At 49.6% G+C, this 21,194-nt stretch overlaps 1 protein-coding gene across 35 annotated transcripts in view; it reads left to right on the top strand.

Moving 5' to 3' along the window:
- Positions 1-21,194, top strand: part of UBR4 (ubiquitin protein ligase E3 component n-recognin 4) — a 139,715-nt gene that overhangs the window by 113,208 nt on the left and 5,313 nt on the right. For all 35 annotated transcript variants that reach the window (XM_084963083.1, XM_084963100.1, XM_084963091.1 and 32 more), the window contains 12 exons: positions 340-467; positions 1,342-1,449; positions 2,129-2,248; positions 2,962-3,152; positions 3,542-3,715; positions 4,084-4,183; positions 11,279-11,497; positions 12,402-12,515; positions 13,454-13,596; positions 14,051-14,176; positions 15,905-16,099; positions 18,925-19,149. In XM_084963083.1, coding sequence (XP_084819209.1) covers positions 340-467; positions 1,342-1,449; positions 2,129-2,248; positions 2,962-3,152; positions 3,542-3,715; positions 4,084-4,183; positions 11,279-11,497; positions 12,402-12,515; positions 13,454-13,596; positions 14,051-14,176; positions 15,905-16,099; positions 18,925-19,149 — 1,843 coding nt within the window. The remainder of the gene's footprint in view (positions 1-339; positions 468-1,341; positions 1,450-2,128; positions 2,249-2,961; positions 3,153-3,541; positions 3,716-4,083; positions 4,184-11,278; positions 11,498-12,401; positions 12,516-13,453; positions 13,597-14,050; positions 14,177-15,904; positions 16,100-18,924; positions 19,150-21,194) is intronic.

Genomic DNA, 21,194 nt, shown 5'->3' with positions numbered 1-21,194 from the left:
TCTGGCCTCATTCAGATACCTTTGAGGTTACGGGGTGGGAAATTTGAGGGGAAATGCAATTAGCAACAAACTTGAGTTCAGGTTTATTTTATTTAGGGTTTTTCTCTTTTTCTCATTGGTTGTAGCACTTACATTTGAGGAAATAATTTGAACTGACCTGAATCTGAAAAAAGGCTAGAGTGGGACAGTGCAGTTGAATATTCAGTGCTGACCTGTTTGGTTGGCTGCCTTCTTTGTCGGGAATGTGGAGGAGGGGTGCAGCTGTCAGCCTGGAAGGAGCTGTGCTTCATTTCCATCCCCAGCTCCCTCCGTCTCTGCTTGGCTTTCCTTTTCCTCCAGATGAAGAAGAAGACGAAGAAGAAGTGTATAAGATGGCGGGTGTGATGGCCCAGTGCGGGGGCCTCGAATGCATGCTGAACAGGCTGGCAGGGATCAAAGATTTCAAGCAGGGCCGCCACCTTCTGACGGTGAGTTGGAGGCAGCCAGATGGGACCAGCCCTCTGCTTGGGGAGAGGCCCCTGTGGGCGGAAGCTTGTGGCTACTGCCATGTAACCCTAGAGGGCAGCATGGTGCCACTGAACAGTGCAAGCCAGGGAAGGACCTGGTGGCTTCCTTGGCCCTCTGCGCTTGAGGCTTCTCCCCCAGCTCCCCTCTTCCTGACCCACTGCTCCCAGAAAACCAGTGTGATAGCAAGCCTTCTGCTGTATTTTCTAGTTACCTAGTTACCGATGTCAAGGTGTCTTTCCCAAAACAAACTGCGCCTGTGTCAGTTATTACTATTATTGCTTTGTAAGTGGATTTTGTAACTCTTTCATTTCTTGTAGGATTTTGAGTATTCATCCAGTTATCTCATTAGTAAGGCGTAAAGGATTCCAAAGGCAGCACTCATATCACACTACTATTTTCTCCTCCAGGGGATTTGAGAACATGTATTATAATACCCGTGTTTTAAATGACCTACATGGTTCTGAGTTCCCCCGGGCCTTGAGCTTGGGATCTTTCTGTTCACTATTAGTTTAGAGTTTGAGTACTGGCATTTCCCCCAGGACAACAGAGCATCACCTGTTCGACTTGAAACTGTGGTCAGTGCCATAGTTTTAGAGGTGGTAGAGATAGACCTGGCCCCTGGGAGCTATTGCTGGAGAACATCGCTATTTAAATGCCAGCCCACTGGGAGAGCCCAGCCTACTGATCATGTCTCCTTAAGGAAGCGTTGCTGTCTTCTGTCTCAGGAGGAGCATCTGCTGATTGTACATGCCCCCCAGGCCCTCCCTGTCCCACCTGTCCCCACATCTTCACTCTCAGATGGTCTCCTGGGTTTTGACGGGCTTTTCTTGTCAGGTGCTGCTGAAATTGTTCAGTTACTGCGTGAAGGTGAAAGTCAATCGGCAGCAGCTGGTCAAGCTGGAAATGAACACTTTGAACGTCATGCTGGGGACTCTCAACCTGGTAGAGCGTGTGGGCTGCAAAGACAAAGCCTGGGCCTCGGTGGGGGGGCAGTCCCAGGTGGGGGAAGGACATCTCACTCCTGGGCTCAGATGATACGGATTCATGGCCTTTTCCAGCCCTTCATCTGTGTAACGGGTGGGCACAGAGGCTCGAATTATTCACACCTTTATCCTCTTGCTGGCTCCCCCGTGCTACTACCGTGACATCTGAGAGCTTCCCGGTTTCTTTCCCGAATTCAGATCAGAGGCAAGAGGGAGTTAGTCCCTACAGCAGTCCAGACTGCACACTGATGGAGAAGTAGTGCCACTTCTCTTAGCAACCAGAAAGAAACCTGAAATGTCATGTTTTCACTGTCCTCAGAAACGCACATGCTGGAGTTCCCTTGTGGCTCAGTGGGTTAAGGATCTGGGTGTTGTCAGTGAAGCAGCTGAGGTCACTGCTGTGGCGTGGGTTTGATCACTGGCCCGGGAACTTCCACATACCACGGGCAAGCCATAAAACAAAGCGAAACAAAACAAGAAATAAATAACTGGCCGCGTGCTGTCTCCCTCCACACCTGCACTGGCATGCACAGTCTCTGGGAAGGAGGGCGTGAAGGGCATCCTTAAGGAGCAGATCCCCAGTGCAGTGGGTGGTTGTGGCCTTATCCCCAGAGTGACTGGGCCTCCTTCTCCTGCAGGCCCTGGTAGCTGAGCAGGAAAGCAAGGACAGTGGTGGTGCAGCTGTGGCCGAGCAGGTGCTCAGCATTATGGAGATCATTCTGGATGAGTCCAACGCTGAGCCCTTGAGTGAGGACAAGGTGAGGGGGGCCCGGTCTCTTCATCTTCCGACACTGTCTCATTGCCAGTCACTGGCTCCTTTGCGTCACGCTATGTCAACCAAGAATGATTGAACCTGCTCAGCTCACAGGAATGGCAGGGCTCAACTAATGGTGACATCATTGCATTAAAGCCTGAAACCTGAGGAAACAAAGCTTCCGAGGATATTCTGTCACTCAGAAGCTGCTCATTCATGGAATCCTGGCTGTTCCAGCCTTAACTCAACCCCTCATCTTTCAGTTGAGCAAACTCCAAGCCCAGGGGAATGAAGTGTGCCGTCCCATGTCATTTAGTTGGTTCCTGTATAGTTGGAGGCCTAGAACCCAGGTCTCCAGTTTCTGGTTCTGTTTCTCTCCATTTAGCACACCCATGGGTTCTTTGGACCTTACTGGTGCTAATGTTCGGGCTAGAGATGTGACCAAATGGGTATCTGCTGGCCTCCTCCTCTTGGGGGACGGGGAGATGGCATTGGTATATTTTGACCACCTGAGACTGTTAACGGAGCCACTGCAGAAACTGATGTGTGGGGTGTAACTCACACTGCATTATGCCCCTGGTAGTGCGGAGACACTGTTCTTCCAGAGCTCCTTCGGATGGCTCTGATAGAAGTGGGTGACCTTTCAGGGCCAGATGTTGGCTGCAGCCAAAGTCCCAGCCTTATTAATGGTCTTTCCACCCTCTGTCTTAACTGCAGGGCAACCTCCTCCTGACAGGAGACAAAGATCAACTCGTGATGCTCTTGGACCAGATCAATAGCACCTTTGTTCGCTCCAACCCTAGCGTGCTCCAGGGCCTGCTTCGCATCATCCCCTACCTTTCCTTTGGCGAGGTGGAGAAGATGCAGATCTTGGTGGAGCGGTTCAAACCATACTGCAGCTTCGATAAGTATGTTGCTTGGGTTTCAAACAGTTAAGCGAAAGTCCCCAGGCACACCCTAAACTAGTTCTCTGAGACCAAGGAAGAATCACCTGAGTTTCTGTTAGATTTCTGTGTGCCAGTCTGGCCTTTAGTTAAAATATATTGTCTTAAAGAAACAGTTGGTGAGGCAGAGAAGGCAAAGTGGTTGGTGATGTAGGAAAGGGGATGTGACAAGATGGAGGGAGTCACCTGTGCAAAACCTGAAAATGCAGGAGAGTGATGGGAGTTGGGGACTGTGGCAGGAGCCAGGTCAGACGGGTCTTTATGCTCAGGAGTTGAGGACTGTCCTGGAGGATGACATGATCACCTTTCATTGCTCCTTTCACGCTCTCAGACGCTTTGCTCTTTCCTCCCAGGTATGATGAAGACCACAGTGGCGATGATAAAGTCTTCCTGGACTGCTTCTGTAAGATAGCAGCCGGCATCAAGAACAACAGCAACGGGCATCAGCTGAAGGACCTGATTCTCCAGAAGGGAATCACCCAGAGCGCACTTGACTATATGAAGAAGCACATCCCCAGTGCCAAGAAGTGAGTAGCACCTCTGTCAGGACTGCTTTCCTTCCCCTCTTCCTCATTCCTTTTCTTCTTATCATCTTGGCATCACTTTGTCTTCCTTGGGGTCTCCTCGCTTCTGGAAACTGTCAAAGTGACCGACCATGCAGCCAGTGCAGAGTCCTTGGGGCCTATAGGAAAGACTGGCCATTTGTTGCTTTCTGTTTAGAGTGCTTAATTTCTGTCCAGTTTCTCACTGGAGCTGGCGGTTGGTCCTTTGTGAGTCTCGATAGTCTGCTTGGTAAGGTCACAAACTGAACCAGCCAGGAACACCTAAACAGCTGGTTTCTGATGGCCTTTGCTTCTCTGGCCTGCTCATAAGCCTTTCTTTCTTTGCTTCACAGCTTGGATGCTGACATCTGGAAAAAGTTTTTGTCTCGCCCAGCCCTGCCATTTATCTTGAGGCTTCTTCGGGGGCTGGCCATCCAGCACCCTGCCACCCAGGTGAGTAACCAGCGTGCGTGTGGGCCTTATTCTGGAGCAGGACACGTGGTGTGAGGGAGCCACACACTCTCTTCTCATCTCCCACGAGTGAAGACACCCACCGTGATTAGCCTTGACCCATGAATTGCCCTAGTATGCAAGGCTCCTGGAGCAGAAGGACTCAGAAGTCCTCTGGCTCATCTCTCTATGTGCGGAGAGGATTAAGTTTCATTTGTGATTTCCTCATTCAGCTCATTCTCTTGTGGGGCTTCAAGACCTCACAGCCCAGCTGAGCCACAGTGTTGAGGGTGTGGCTGGCCAGAGGGCAAAACAGTTTTGATTTCTGGTCACAGTCCCTGGGATGTGTGTTAAGCCATCATTGCCATTTTTTGTTCTGCCTCAGGCAGCGGAAGACTTGGCCCTCAGGGAGGCCCACCCTGTCCCCTGTGCTGCTCATTCCTGGTGCTCAGTGGGCTGCGGTGTCTGTTACCCTCACAAACCCTAATTTGCCCAGACAGCTGGCCAGGCTGGATTTTTTTTTTTCTTTCTGTTTACATTTTTTTTTAAATTAAAGTGTAGTTGATTTACAGTGTTGTGCTAATTTCTGCTGTACAGCAAAGTGACCCGGTCATTTGTGTGTGTGTGTGTGTGTGTGTGTGTGTGTGTGTGTGTGTGTGTGTGTGTGTACACACTCCTTTTCTTATCTTCCATTCATGGTCCATCCCAAGAGATCGGATATAGTTCCTTGTGCTATACAGTAGGACCTTGTTTATTATTATTATTATTATTATTATTATTATTATTATTTTTATTTTTATTTTTAAGCCACAAGGAAGTTTATTAAAGTATAGTTGATTTACACTGTGCCAATTCCTGCTGTACAGCAAAGTGACCCAGCCATACATATACATACATATATATATATATGTATACACACACAAACACATGCATATATACACACACACATATATTCTTTTTTCTCATATTACCTCCCATCATGTTCTATCACAAGAGACTGGATGTAGTTCCCCATGCCATACAGTAGGACCTCATTGCTTATCCATTCTAAATATAGTAGTTTGCATCTACTAACCCCAAACTCCCAGTCCATCCTACTCCCTCGGCAATGACAAGTCTGTTCTCCATGGCTGTGAGTCTGTTTCTGTTTTGTAGATGGGTTCATTTGTGGCATATTTTAGATTCCACATCTAAGTGTCATCACTTGGTATTTGTCTTTCTCTTTTTGACTTACTTCACTTAGCATGATAATTTCTAGTTGCATCCATGTTGCTGCAAATGGCATTATTTGGTTCTTTTTGATGGCTGAATAATATTCTATTATGTATATGTACCACATCTTCTGAATCTGTCCTTCTGTCAATGGATATTTAAGATATTTCCATGTCTTGGCTATTGTAAACAGTGCTGCTGTGAACAGAGTGGTGCATGTATCTTCTTGAATTATAGTTTTATCCAGACGTATGCCCAGGGGTGGAATTGCTAAATAGTATGATAGTTCTATTTTTAATTTTCTGAGGAACCTCCATACTGTTTTCCATAGTGGTTATCTTAGTTTACATTCCTATCAACAGTGTAGGGGTGTTCCCTTTTCTCCATGAAAGAGTCACCCTCTCCAACATTTGTTGTTTGTAGTCTTATAAATGATAGCCATTCTCACTGGTGCGAGGTGGTACCTCATTGTAGTTTTGATTTACATTTCTGTAGTAATTAGTGATGCTGAGCACTTTTTCATGTGCCTACCACCCAGCCATATGCCTTCTTTGGAGAGATATCTATTAAGTCTTCTGCCTATTTTTTGATTAGGTTTTTGGTTTTTGTTTTTTGGGTGGTTTTTTTTGTTTGTTTGTTTGTTTGTTTTGCTGTTGAGTTATATTCCTTGTTTGTATATTTTGGAGATTAGGCCCTTGTTGGTTGCATCATTTGCAACTATTTTCTCCCATTCTGTAGGTTGTCTTTTTCTTTCTTCTTTCTTTTTTTTAATGGTTTCCTTTGCTGTAAAAAAGCTTGTAAGTTTGTTTAGGTCCCATTTGTTTATTTTTGTTTTTATTTTTATTGCCTTGGGTGACTGACCTAAGAAAACATTTGTATGGTTTATGTCAGAGAATGTTTTGCCTGTGTTCTCTTCTAAGAGTTTTATGGTGTCATGTCTTATATTTAAGTTTTGAAACCATTTTGAGTTTCTTTTTGTGCATGATGTGAGGGTGTATTTTAGTATCATTGATTTACATGCAGCTGTCTATTTTCCCCAGCACCACTTGCCGAGGAGACTTTTTTGCATTTTATATTCTTGTTTCTTTTGTTGAAGATTAATTGACTGTAGGTGTCTGTGTTTATTTCTGGTCTTATGTCTGGTTTTGTACCAGTACCACACTGTCTTGATTACTGTAGCTTTCTAATATTGTCTGAAGTCTGGGAGAGTTATGCCTCCTGCTTTGTTTTTTTTTTTTTCCCTCAGGATTGCTTTGGCCAGTTCTGGTTCTTTTTCGGTTCCGTATGATTTTTGGATTATTTGTTTTAGTTCTGGGGGAAAATATCATGGGTAATTTGATAGGGATCACATTAAATCTGTAGATTGCCTTGGGTAGTGTGACCATTTTAATAATATTAATTCTTCCAATCCAGGAGCATGGGCTATCTTTCCATTTCTTTGAATCGTCTTTAATTTAGGAAATTAATGTTTTAATGTTTTATAGTTCTCAGCATGTAAGTCTTTCACTTCCTTGGTCAGGTTTATTCCTAGGTTTTCTTTTTTCTTTCTTTTTTTTAAATGTGATTTTAAAAGGTATTTTTTTATATTCCTTTTCTAATATATTATTGTTAGTATATAGAAATGCAAATGATTTCTGAATGTTAATCTTGTATCCTGCTACTTTGCTGAATTTGTTGATCAGATCAAATAATTTTTATGTGGTGTCTTTAGGGTTTTCTGTATATAGTAACATGCATGTCATCTGCATAGAGCTGACAATTTTACCTCTTCCAATTTGGAAACCTTTTCTTTCTTTCCTTCTTTCCTTCTTTCTTTCTTTCCTTCCTTCCTTCCTTCCTTCCTTCTTTCTTTCTTTCTGTCTTTCCCTCTCCCTCTCTCTCTTCCTTCCTTCCTTCCTTTTTTTTCTGATTGCTATGGCTAGGACCTTCAATAATAAAAGTGATGAGAGTGGGTATCCTTGTCTTGTTCCAGATTTTATTATTATTTTTTTTTTTTTTTGTCTTTTTGACATTTCTTGGGCTGCTTCCGCGGCATATGGAGGTTCCCAGGCTAGGAGTCGAATCAGAGCTGTAGCCACCGACCTACACCAGAGCCACAGCAACGCAGGATCCAAGCCGCGTCTGTAGCCTACACCACAGCTCGCGGCAACACCGGATCCTTAACCCACTGAGCAAGGCCAGGGATTGAACCCACAACCTCATGGTTCCTAGTCGGATTCGTTAACCACTGCGCCACGACGGGAACTCCTTGTTCCAGATTTTGGTGGGAAGACTTTTAGCTTTTCTCTGTTGTGTATTGTATTGGCTGTGGGTCTGTCATAAGTGGCTTTTATTATGTTGAGATATGTTCTGTCTACACCCACTTTGATAAGTTTTTATTATAAATGGATGTTGAATTTTCTCAAATGCTTTTTCTGCACCTATTGAGACGATTGTGTGGTTTTTAACTTTTGTTAATGGGTATATTGGATTTGTTTATTTAGTTAAACTTTTTATTTTGAGATAGTTGTGATTCACATGTAGTTTCTAAGAAATAATACAAAGACATTGTATGGACACATTCCTTAGTTTCTCTCAGTGGTAACATCTTGTAGAACGATAGGGGATTATCAGAGCCAGGAGACTGACAAGGATGCAGTCCAGACTCAGGGTGGTTTCCTCACACGGGGATGCCTCCTGTTGTCCTTTTATAGCCACATCCACACCCCCCCCCCCCCCGCCCCTCACCACTCACCCCTGGCACCACTGATCTGCTGTCCCTGCCTGTAATTCTGTCACATCAAGATTGTTATATACTAAATGGAGTAGTCATGCAGCATGTAACGTTTGGGTGTTTTTTTCACTCATAAGTGAGTAAGCATAAGTTTTTGGCAGTTCATCCCGGTTGTTGTCCGTATCAGCAGTTTGTACCTTCTTATTGCTGGGCTGTGTCCGCGGTAGGGCTGCACCCCCGCCTGTTTAACCATCACCCATTAAAGAGCATCTGGGTTATTGCCAGTTTGAGGCTATTATGCCATAAAGCTGCTATGAATGTTCATGTGCAGGTTTCTGTGTTTGAATAAGTTTTCATTTCTCTGGAATAAATGCCCAAGACTGCAGTTACTGGCGTGTGTAGTCGCTGAGAGCTATTTTGTCTTAGAAGAAGCTGCCAGAAGTCTTCAGGGTGACATTCCCAGCAGCAGTGTGGGAGGGATCCACTTCATCTGCACGCTGGCCAGCAGTCGGTGGGTGGTGTCTCTCTTGTTTGTTTCGCCAGGCCGGTGGATGTAGAGTGGTGTCTCCTGGTGTCAGTCGTGTTCCTCTAATGGCTGACGACGCTGCACGTCTTTTCATGGGCTTTGTCTGCCTGCCTGTCTTCTTCGGTGAGGTGTAGGTCCATAGTTTTTTCCCGTTCTCTAGTAGCAGTGTATGTTTGTTTAATGTTGAGTTTTGAGAGTCCTCAGAGCGGCATTTTTTGTTTGTTTAGAGTGCCAATTCTAAATATAGTCCCCCATTCTCATCTAGTAATCTTCTCTGATAACTCACTGCAAAAATGTGGTTCATTGGCTGTAATAAAGATTCTGCCATACAGCTTGCTTGAATAACTATTGTCCTCAGCTTTTGTTAGTTCAGCGGAGAGAGTCATCATTAGTACATTTTGGGGGATAATTCTTCCTGCATAAGATTTTTCACTTACTTCCTTGCAACGTCTTTGTTCTGAATGTGGATAAATCAAGGGGCACAATTGTGATTTGGTCACTGGCAACACCTTGAGCTGAGAACTCAGGTCAGCAGATGCCAGGCTTGTTCTTAGTTACCAAATGGAACTCTTTTTCAAAAGTAAGGCTTTACCAAGTGAGATACTTGGCTTCGGTACTTCTGACCTTTCCCTTCTCTCTCAACACCTACTTACATAGTGGCTGTTGCTCCCCGTGCTGGGCTAGGCTGAGGCAGGGTTGGCGAGCGAGCCAGTCATGGTCTGTGCCCGCTGGGAGCTTACTGCCTGGTGGCGGATAGAGCCAAGTACATAGTGATGGCAGAGCGGGGGTAAGTGCCATGTGGCAGGGTCACAGGGAAGAGGTTATATTCTAAGAGGAGAATATAGCGCCTGCAAAGGCTTGGAGGCAAGAGAGCTGAAAGCATTTCCGGAAATGAACACAGTTGCCTCGGAGGTGAGGCATGGCCAGAAATGGCACTGGAGATGCAGGCGTGGGGCCACATCACCTTCTCCAAGGAGAGGATGTGGGTTTTCTCCTGAGGGTAGTGCCCCCGCCCATGCTCTGGAGGGTGAACTGGAGAGGTGAGAGCAGAGGCAGGAGGAACAGCTGGCAGGCTTTTGTCATAATCCAGGGGAGAGGCCCTGGCAGCTGGACTCTGGTGAGTGGCCTCGACAGGGATCTGGGAGGTGGGATGAGTGGGACTTGGAGTTGATTGCACACGGGGAGTGAAGAAGCTGGATAAGTCAAGAGCACTGCTCAGCGTCTGGATGGAGTGACAGGGCCGTGGCTGGTGCCTTTGAAAGGGGTGGGAACTAGGAAGTTTGGGGGTGAGGTGCAAGGGAGTCTGTGGAGTTGGGGTCTCAGTGTGTGGTTTGTCCTCCTAACTAGAGTGCACACTTCAGGAAGCTGGGAGCTGCACATGCACGTGTGTGCACACATGTGCTCAGTGAACACTGGAGTGTGAGTCTGGGGGAACCTGTGGGGCGTTCAGCAGGCAGTTGAACTATGAGTTCAGCGTTGGGAGCATGGGCATGAGATAACCTGTCATTTTGCTGAGCTACAAACTGGAAGCGTACCTGCTGTGGAAATAGACTCAGGAGCTAGCGAGTGACCTGGGTTGAGTGCTGAGCTTTCAGATTGAAAGTAGGTTTGTTGTTTTCCTCTGGTTGTCAATGTGTAGGAATTATCCTGAAATCACTCGTGATGGGGCGGTGCAGGTTTCTCAGAGAGCTTTTTCAGACCACACACCTGCCTTTAGTGTTGTGATGCTCTCCCACCCCGCTGATGTTGGGCTGCTATAGTATAGCAGCTGCCAACATTTTTACGTACACGGTTTTTTGTGTACATCTCTTTTTTTTGTTGTTGTTGTTAAATTTTTTCTTAATCCCACTCCCACGTAGTGGTGTACCTCCAGAGTCCCCAGGTTGAAAAAAACTCCAGTGCTACTGAGTTGGTGGGGCCCAGATGGCCTCCAAGAACTTAGCACAGTCCCCACGAATGTCACAGGCCTGCCCTCCTTGGTGTAGTTGCTGAGTTCACACTGAGACCTCATCAGGTGCTACTTCTCCAGGGAGTCCTATCTGAACCCCTTTCTCTTTGTGCTGGGTGCTTTATATATGTTATCTGATTTAATGATCACAGCATCCCTGGCACTGCCCCCATTTTTTTTTTTTTTTTTTTTTTTTTTTTTTTTGGTCTTTTTGCCTTTTCTAGGGCCACTTCCACAGCATATGGAGGTTCCCAGGCTAGGGGTTGGATTGGAGCTATAGCCACTGGCCTACACCAGGGCCACAGCAACGCAGGATCCAAGCCGAGTCTGCGACCTACACCACAGCTCACGGCAACGCCGGATCCTTAACCCACTGAGTGAGGCCAGGGACCGAACCCGCAACCTCATGGTTCCTAGTCGGATTTGTTAACCACTGCACCACGATGGGAACTCCTGCCCCCATTTTATAGATGGAGATATTGAGATGAAAGAGTATGGTGACTGGTCAGAAGTCAAGGGCAGAACCTAACCCTCCATTTGTCCGAATCTCTCCAAGTGTAAAATCAAAGGATCTGATTGAAAGCAAGCAGATGGCATGAGATTGGGCACACTGTTTATTTTTTTAAGCCTTTAAGCTCCTGAGAAGAACACATGGCTACATAATTGGAGGCCTTCATCTCTCGGGTCCCTTCTCGGCAGGTTCTGATTGGAACTGACTCCATCACAAACCTGCATAAGCTGGAGCAGGTGTCCAGCGATGAGGGCATTGGGACCCTGGCAGAGAACCTGCTGGAGGCGCTGCGGGAGCACCCTGATGTGAACAAGAAGATTGACGCGGCCCGCAGGGAGACCCGGGCCGAGAAGAAGCGCATGGCCATGGCCATGAGGCAGAAGGCTCTGGGCACCCTGGGCATGACGGTAAAGCCACGCGTTGGTCCCCGCGATCTTGCTCAACCTCCTGAAAAGGAGGTGGCTGTGGCACAGTCTCTTGTGCTTTGGGACAGAGCTGGGGTTGGGGATGGTGAAGATGAAGGCTGGACAGGGTTGGGAGGCAGGCGGAGTCGGTGTGCTGGGTACCTGCTAGATTTCTCACCTTCTTTCGTCTTCCCTACAAGCCCTAGAGATGTCACTGTTTTGCTGTGCAGATGAGACTTAGGTTAAATGACTTAACAAGTTCACAAAAACAGTAAAAGTGCTGATAACTGTTGCTTATCAAGGATTTACTGTCTGCCAGGCACTGTGCTTAGTTAGGCACTTTACTTGTAAGATTTTATTTAAGCCCCTGTGCCCATTCTTCAGAAGAACTAACTGAGGCTGAGGGGCGAAATACATAGGCCAAGGCACACAACTAATAAGCGGCTGACAGGGGTTTGAACCTGGGTCTGTTTGACGTGAAGGGCTCTGCTCTTTGCACAGGCCCACCTTGGAGGGAGCAGTAGTCCTGTGAGAGCCTTCTCCAGAGCAGCAAACTTGAGTGTCAGCAGTTTTAAAACTCCCATGGGAACAGTAAATGAATCATACTGCAACAGCCCCTGGCAGCTGAGACTTGGTGCTGCTGGCACAAAGAAAGGGGGCTTTTTTGGTGGCAAGTGGCAGCTTGCCAGGGTTCCAGCTGGATGGTTTCCTCTGCTTCAGTGGTTCCTTAGGAAGAGAATAGCAGGAGAATCTGGGTCTTCACCCTCATTAGGCGCCAACTAAAGAGACTGCCTTTCAAAGCAGCAGTCCTTCCAGTGTATGTGACAGTCAGCCCTGTGCCTGTGTGTCCCTGCCGGGGGCACGGGGGAGACTCCCATCTGACATGCCTCCTGGGGTTCCCCTACAGACCAACGAAAAGGGCCAGGTCGTGACCAAGACGGCGCTCCTGAAGCAGATGGAGGAGCTGATTGAGGAGCCAGGCCTCACGTGCTGCATCTGCAGGGAGGGGTACAAGTTCCAGGTACGGCTCCTGGGCCTGTGGGCCCAACCTGGGCCCTTGCTCTGGTGGCCTCCCTCTCCTGCAGCCTTTGTGTCCTTAGGCCACAGTCAGGGCTCGTATTTTAGGGCCGGCTGGTCCTCTTTGAAGGCAGGAAGGCACACTGATCTGAACACTATCTTCATCCTCATCCTTAACACCTGCCACTCACTGGGTTCCTTCTGCACGCTAGGCCCTGTGCCCAGAGGCTTGATGTAAGTTGGGTAATTCTATTTTTAAACCTGTAAGAAGCCCTAATGTATAGATGACCGAACAGGTTCACGTTGCAGAGCCAGAGTCCTAGGCCAGGCCTTTGTGCCCTCAGACCTGGGGCTTTGCACAGCCCACCACGCCACTTGCATTTGGGATCCCTGGGGAGGCCAGGGCCTTACTTAACTCTCTAGGCCCCAGCAAACTAGACTGACACCCAAAGGAACAGAATAGCCAGTGGCCAGTGCGCCCCCTAAAGGCCCCAAAGGCATCCTTCTTCCTCTCCAGCTTGAATGTACTACTTAGCACCCAAGCCTATTGAAGGGTCGGTGCCCAGGCCACAAGCCCTCAAAGTCCTGCTGTGACACAGGTTCCTTGGAGCTCTCTGGTCAGTTTTGAAAAGCAAGTGACTTTCTAAGGAGGCACTCTGGTCTTTGTTGTCAGATAAATGAAGCAAAAAGAAAAGGACAGTTCAGGCACGCATTTCTGCCCTTCTGCCTACATGGCGTCCACTTCATCTCGGCTGCTCCCCACACTCCTCATTTCACTGGGACTGTGTCCAGACAGGTGCTTAACCACGAGACTTTGGGGCTCACTGTCACCCATCTCCTGGAACGCAGACACTTGGGTCCCCCCTGCTCTGCTTCACCTCCTTCTGAAGCCCGCCTTGGAGTCTCTCCTCACCTCCCCTCCTCTCTGTGCTGTCTTTGCAGCCCACCAAGGTCCTGGGCATTTACACCTTCACCAAGCGGGTGGCCTTGGAGGAGATGGAGAATAAGCCCCGGAAACAGCAGGGCTACAGCACCGTGTCCCACTTCAACATCGTGCACTATGACTGCCACCTGGCTGCCGTCAGGTAGGCTCGGCTCTCGGGAAGCGGCTGCTTCAGCAGACCTCCGCTCACAGGTGCTTCAGCCCCAGACCTGTGTGACTTCAGGGGAGTGGGCAGCTTGCCCGAGGCCCTGGACCGAGAGGGCCAGGCCTACTACCTCTGGGGTTTCCATTCTTGCCCCCGGTCTCGGGAAATAGGGTGTCTTGCCTTCAGCCACAGAGCCCCAAGAGCCATTCCTGCCACACAACCAGGAAAATACACTTGGCTTTTGGCCCAGCGCTGGTGAGAGCAGTCTTGCTTCCCTGAAGCATGAAGCTGGCATTTCCCTCATCGCACGTACAATGGCTGCTTCTCTCTGTAGAGTTGGGCATGTGGGCCAACACTTCCTTGGCGCCAGCAAACCCTTCCTCCCCCTGCGCAGGTGCTTGGGTGCCTTTAAACTAAGCAGTCACTTGTCCCTGCTCTCCTCCTGCTCCAGGCTGGCCCGAGGCCGGGAAGAGTGGGAGAGTGCTGCCCTTCAGAACGCCAACACTAAGTGCAACGGGCTCCTTCCGGTCTGGGGGCCCCACGTCCCTGAGTCAGCTTTTGCCACCTGCCTGGCAAGGTGAGTGAGGAACATTGTGCATGGTAGAGAAGAGGGGTTCCCAGGAAATGAGGGGAGATCAGCTGTCAGCTGCTGGGACCCCAGGGTACCGTCTCCTTCCACCTTCGTCTCGAGCCCACATCTATCTTTGATTGCTGACAGGGGTGCTGTCAGGGATAGAGGGGGCTCTGCAGAGAAACCAGCACCCTCGGCATCTGGGGCACCATGTGGAATTTCTAGTTATCTGCCGCCTCTCCTCCTTTGCTGATCTTAGGACGCAAAACACAGGACCCCTGATGATCCTGGAGGCCAAAATTTCCCAGGGTTCACTTCTCTTTCTCTGACATTTAAATAATGAAGATAGCGTAGTGGTGTGGGGAATATCAGGCTCTTCAAAGCCTCCCTGGTCCTAAAATCCAGAGTAGAGTAGCTGAGCCTTCCCTGAGGTCCTCATCTCTGGCAGATACCTTGCGGAGTAGTGCCCCACCCATAGTCCCATTTTAAAATGCAGGGATGAAAAGGTGCTCACCGTAAGCCAGGTACTTGGCAGCGATAGTGATGAAAGTACTGTTGGGTAGCAGTGAAATGCTCACCGAGTGTTACTGTTACGCACATTCTATAGATAAAGAAACGGAAGTACAGACTTCATCAAGGCAGAGCCCAGACAGATGATAACATATAGTGACACAAGAAAAAACTCTTATTTGGAATTTTTTTTGAGTTCACATTTTACTTATTTATTTTTAAATTACTCAATGGATTTTATTACGTTTATAGTTGTACCACAGTCATCACAACCAAATTTTATAGCATTTCCATCCCAAACCCTCAGCGCATCCCCCTATCCCCGAACCTGTCTCATTGTTAAACCATAAGTTTTTCAAAATCTGTGAGTCAGTATCTGTTCTGCAAAGAGGTGAATTCATTGTGTCCTTTTTTTAGATTCCATATGGAAGTGATAGCATTTGATGTTGGTGTTTCATTGTGTGACTGACTTCACTTAGCATGATAATTTCTAGGTCCATCCATGTTGCTGTAAATGCCATTATTTCTTTCCTTTTAATGGCTGAGTAATATTCCATTGTGTATATGTACCCCATCTTCTTGATCCACTCCTCTGTCGATGGACATTTAGGTTGTTTCCGTCTCTTGGCTCTTGCAGATAGTGCTGCAGTGAACATTGGAGCACGTGTGTCTTTTCAAGTCATGGTTTTCTCTGAATAGATGCCAGGAGTGGGATTCTTATTTGGAATTTGAAGAGGTGGTTCTAATGGATAGGGCACCTTGTCGATCAGAATGGATGAGTTCTCCATTTCTTTTTCCAAAACTACTTCCAGGAGTTCCCTTATGGCATGGCAGGTTAAGGATCTGGTTTTGTCATTGCATCGTCTCAGGTTGTTACTGTGGCATGGGTTTGATTCCTGGCCCGGGAACTTCCGTATGCCAAGCAGCTCCTCCCCAAAACAGAACACACTTCCAGATGTGGTCACCATATGTCCTAGGACATTGGTCCAGTAGGAAATGGGTCCCCAAACCAGCGCATTCTCATCAAAGTTTGGAGAGCTTCAGGTTCAGTCAGAGAGTTGAGAGCGTGCTCTGCTCGGGTCCTCCTCCCGGCCCAGCCCTTGTCTTTCACTCCCCTTTCATTCTTTGACCGTCTCTGACCTTCACAGCCATCAGGCCAGAGCGGGGCTCTGGTTTCCCGGCTGGGTTTTCACCAGGAAACTTGCTTCCGGTTCTCCTCCCCAGGCACAACACTTACCTCCAGGAGTGTACGGGCCAGCGGGAGCCCACGTACCAGCTCAACATCCACGACATCAAGCTGCTCTTCCTGCGCTTCGCCATGGAGCAGTCTTTCAGCGCAGACACCGGAGGGGGCGGCCGGGAGAGCAACATCCACCTGATCCCGTACATCATCCACACTGTGCTTTACGTCCTGAACACGTCAGTACCTCGCCTCTCGGGTAGCAGTGGCCGAGCCGCCCTGTGCTCCTCAGCCCAGCCAGCTCCCCCATACCCACTCTGGCTCGTTCCAGAACAAATGCCTGGCCCAAGGCAGCCCATGCCAAAGGTGACGAGTCACCCACAGTAAAGCTGTAGGGTGGCTTCCTTTCCAGAACTGCCTCATCTGCCAAGGGGCTGCCAGGGGCCACATCCTTAGACTGACCTTCAGCTCAGAGGGGAGCAGGAATCGGGAGAGGCCAGATCAGTGAAGCTTCTACTTGAGCGCCGTCTCTACTTGCAAGACTCTTTGCCCTTGGAAGGGGGGAGGCCATGCGTCAGGGCTGCACACAGTCACTGTCAAGGGCACACAGGTTGTTCCAGGTGAGGGATTCACAGCTGGAGGATGTGGCAGAAGCAGGGACCTGTTATTTCATAAAAGGAGGCTGGACTTGCTATCCCTGCTTCCTCTCCAGCAAGTGATCCTTCTGGCAACTGAAGGGAGAGGGGTTGTTGGAGATTATCTGGGAACATGCACTGAGCAGGAAGGTAGCCAGGGGAAGAAAGAGATTTGTGTCTGTATCTGTGTGTACACTGTGGATTAGTTAGGTTGACACATGGAGGGTTTTGTTTGCTTGCTTGCTTTTTAGGGCTGCACCTACAGCATATGCAAGTTTCTCAGGCGAGGGGTTGAATCAGAGCTACAGCTGCCGGCCTACACCACAGCCACAGCAACGCAGGTTCACCACAGCTCACGGCGACACCGGATCCCCAACCCACTGAGCGAGGCCAGGAACCGAACCCTCATCCTCATGTATGCTAGTTGGACTCATTTCCGCTCTGCCACAGCGGGAACTCCCATAGAGGTTTAATTTGAAAGAAACTCTAGGCGGGTGGAGAATAGTCCTCTCTTCCACCCTGGACCTTAAAGCAAACTAAGAGATTTCATATACTTTAGCTCTTAGATGTGATTTAAATGGCTTCATGCTTTTAGGCCCCATCTTCTAGCAAGTCTTGCGTGTCTGTTGGGCAGAGTATTGAGAGGTTGTTGAAAGGCCATGTGTAGTCCATGAGGCAGCTTGCAGTTTTGTTTAGGCAGCAGGACAATCTGTGTCATTATCCTTTCTGGTCTTGGACACAGTTATTTTCGTCTTCCCTCCTGTTTTTTTTTTTTTTCTTTCATGAGAGGAAAGACTGACCTGGAGACCACAGGCTTCATTGTTAAAGAGAAGCACTGCTGGGACTCCATCAGACTTGACATCATTCGCTCTCTCTGTAGACGGTCAGGAGAAACACCTGCATCGTTGACAGCACGAATGTTCCCCGTTATCCAGACTGTGCTGCAGGCCTGAGCAGTGCTGCCCGCTGGTATCTGTGGGGCCTTCAACGGAGCTCTTGGCCCTTCCTGACAGCCGTGAGGTCGAGTGGACGGCCCTTTCTTCAGGGAGCGGGGCAGGCTGCCCAGAGATAGCGTGTGATTTGCCCAGCAGAGCAGAGCCGATGGCTCCAGGTGTCATTGTGTTTCTCAAATGCCAGACATTTGTAGCTCATGCTCAAGTCCCTTAGATGGAGTGGGAGGTAGCTTTGTCCTGGTTGTCATGGTCAGTTGGAGGCTGAACTGGAAGCTGCAGCTGGCCTCCCTCGCTGGCTCGCACTGCTGTGAGCTTGGTCCCGGGTGCTGGCTGAGCGGGGATCACAGTGCCTTTGGTGGAACATTTGTGTATGAAGGCAAGCGTGTCAGACCATGAGCCAGAGCAGTGCTGAGCGATGCTGGACACTCTGGTCTAGTATAGCCATCTGGTCCATCCAGGTCCTTTCTTCATGGCGGCTAAGGGACCACGGTCTTTGCCCACCCCCACCTCCTTTCTCACGGTGCAGAGTCTGGCAGTGCCATCTGCAGCCCTGGTGACTTTGATTCAGTGGCTGCTGGTGTTGTGCTTTTGTTTGTTTCCCCTACAGAATTAGGACAGGGCGTCAGGCACTCCTGGCCTGAGAGCACCAGCCGGGTTAAAAGGGAGGCATGTAGTTAGAAGTATCTGATAAGAAGGTGATCTCTCAGTCTGATCCAGTGACTCTTTGGAGTTCCATCGTGGCGCAGGGTGGAGAGTCAGTGTGGGGTGGGCTGGAGCCAGACTGACTGGGTCAGAGCCCGCTTCCTTCCTTCCCACTGTGTGGCGGGGCAAAACGCTTGCTTTCTCTGGGCTGCAGTTTCCCCTCTGTAACATCAGGATACTGCCCCTCTGATGAGGTCACTGTGATGATTAGAAGAGACAATCCGTAGAAAGCACGTAGAAGGTTCTTGGCGTTGAAGGTGATGATGATCATTATTTAGGCAAGAGCGAGAATGAGAAGCCATGTGTGCCTTTCAGAAGACGCTGTTCTAACGGAGGAGGGGGGGCGTAGGTACATAAGAGAATAGAGCCAAATAGAGAGTCCAGGGCAGGCATGGACAGTCATCCGTCATGAGACCGCGTGGGGGGGGACTGCGGGCTGTGGGCTCAGTCACTGGGCTTGGTCACCTCCCTTCCTGGGCCTCAGGTAGAAAGGGGCCGTGGACCCTTCCGGAGTCATTGGGACCCTTGGATGGTGGCATGTGTGTGAATACACAACGCTTGGCACATGCACTGTTGCAGCTGTGTCGGAGCCGGACTGGGGTGGGGGACAAGGGTGATGCCACCAAGAAGGGCTCAGGAGGGAAGGAGCCATGCTTGAAGTGGGGGACGGGGAGCCCAGCATTCAGGAAACTTAAAAGAAGACGGGAAATTGAGCAGACCCTCCTCCCCTCCTGAGGCTTCTGCACTGGTTTCGTGCCACCCCTTCTGTTCCAGAACCCGAGCAACTTCCCGAGAGGAGAAGAACCTCCAGGGCTTTCTGGAGCAGCCCAAGGAGAAGTGGGTGGAGAGTGCCTTTGAAGTGGACGGGCCCCACTATTTCACAGTCCTGGCCCTCCACATCCTGCCCCCCGAGAAGTGGAGAGCCACACGCGTGGAAATCCTGCGGAGGCTGCTGGTGACCTCTCAGGCCCGGGCAGTGGCTCCAGGGGGAGCCACCAGGTCAGTACCTGTTTCAAGAAGCTGTCTCCCAGGCTGCCTGTCACCTGGACTCTGTCCCCACTGTGAGTGAAAGTCCCCAGCAGTGTGTGTGTGCTAAGGGGAGGCGCCCTTCCTGGACTGGTAGTTGCCCACAACCCTTCGTGGTCCGTCACATCAAGAATCTGGGCCTGAAAGCTGACAGGCACCTGCCTTCTCTGGATCAGGCACCTGGGTGGAGCCAGGTGCCTCTGGAAAATTTCTCAGAGAGGAAGCTAGCCAGGCACAGGGTGAGATTTCTCAGGAGAAGAGTTAGGGCCGACAGGCAGCTGAGGCAGGAAGCCAGCTTTTCTGACTCTTGCTGGTCTGGGCGTAAACTAACAAAGTTTCCTCAGGGCCATGGCTGGGGAGCTTCTTTTCTGATCATTAAAAGCTCGTCGTCTCCCTCTGTCACGTTCCTGTCCTGTCTGCGCCATGTTCCCTGAGCCTTTCCTTCTCTACTGTGCATGTGGACACCTCCTGAAGAAGGCGGGCATTTCAGGAAGGATGCGGTCTCGTTTGCCTGACCCCGTGCTCTGATCTGGGTCAGCTGGGAGCTGTCTTGAGAGAAACAGCTGCAAACAACAAGAAGCCCTTTGTGACGACCGCACGGACTGCCACATGCTCAGTGGACTCCGTGGCACCATGCTGAGCCCGGGTGGCCCTGCACAGTCTGCCTGCCCTGGGCTTCAGAGCAGGGTGTGGGTTTGTCAGCTTGCTTCTGCCCCTCGAGGGAAACCTGCTTCGCTCCAGGAAGGTCTGTCCTCATGTGTCTGCTTCCGCTAGCATCCGAGGGACCGTTTTCAGGGAGGGAGTGGTGGGGGAGCTTTGAGGCCCCTGGTGACAGACTAGGTGCAGACAGACCAGGTGGAGACAGCTGTGGGCCTGAATGTGCACACCTGGTGCCTCTCCCTCCATCACCCTGATTTACAGAGTCACTGGTCATGGGAACCTCCCAGCCCAGAGAGACCAGGCTGAATCTCCAGCCAGTGCCAGCCTCTGTGTAGAGTAGCAGCAGGCCAGTCTTATTGGGTCCCTACCTGCCCTCTGCCCCCATGCCAGACAGTGCACTTTCCAGCCTTTCCTGAGAGTCTGAAGCATTGATAGTTAACTAGCTGCTAGCAGTCAAAAGTTAGATCTGCAAGAGACTAAGTTGTCAATAAGCCAGGCTCGGCTTGTGGCCACAGCACATAAAGTGGCTGTTGACTGGGCACGGGCTCTCGGTGACAGGTGTGAAATCTGAACCCACAGGAGCTGTTTTGCTTTCAATTAGGAGACTAGGATTCATTACTGTCCTGGGCAGTTAAGGAAAAGCCAGTTTGGTCACAGCTGAATTAGGAAATCCAGTGTGAGCTGTGTTCGTGTGGCCATTTTCTCTGTAGCACATTAGTCACCTTTACTGATTAGTCTTAAATAACTAGGTTAGGGCAGGGCCACTGAAGATTCCTGCTGCTAAAGCAGAAGATCCACAAGGCACAGCCCTGGTTATGGTGTAGGGGTGTGAGTGGGGCTCCTGAAGCCGCTGACAGGGTGCTGGGCATTGGCATGGTGTGGGGACTCCTCCCAGGAGGGCCATTTAGAGGGAACGTCCTGGTGCTTGAGGCAGAGTCACTGAGCCCATTATGGGGTAGGAGGTAGCGGCAGATGCACAAAAAGCTAGGAATTTGCACAAGAGAAGTTGTTCTGCAGGTTTTACATTCAGGAAAAAGATTCCTCTGCCAGGAACTGGCAGGAATTTAAGCCGAGGCCTTTGCTAGCCTTTTCTGTTACCGGGTCTGCCTGCAGAGAACAAAGGTCACCCTCCCCTCAGCCCACCTGGCAGTAGTTCCCCCTTTCTGGCAGGAGGGCAGCGGCTGGGCGCTGTGGAGGGAAGGTACAGGTAGCATATTTTAGCAGAGTTGCCTCACTTTATTCTTTCATTTCACTTTTGTTAGTAGTTTAAACATTTACTGAATGCAGGTGGGGATGGCCTGTCCCATGCTAGGTAGTCCCAGGAGACCCATACAGTCTAGTTGCAGCTTCTGTAAGGA

The sequence above is a fragment of the Sus scrofa genome, chromosome 6 (genome assembly GCF_054392235.1).
Source record: "Sus scrofa isolate SSC_HxYL_T2T_F1_AM1 chromosome 6, Sscrofa_HxYL_maternal_Yorkshire_Landrace_v2.0, whole genome shotgun sequence".
In the NCBI taxonomy this organism is placed as follows: Eukaryota; Metazoa; Chordata; class Mammalia; order Artiodactyla; family Suidae; genus Sus; species Sus scrofa.
This window is presented reverse-complemented; position numbering and strand designations above follow the sequence as displayed.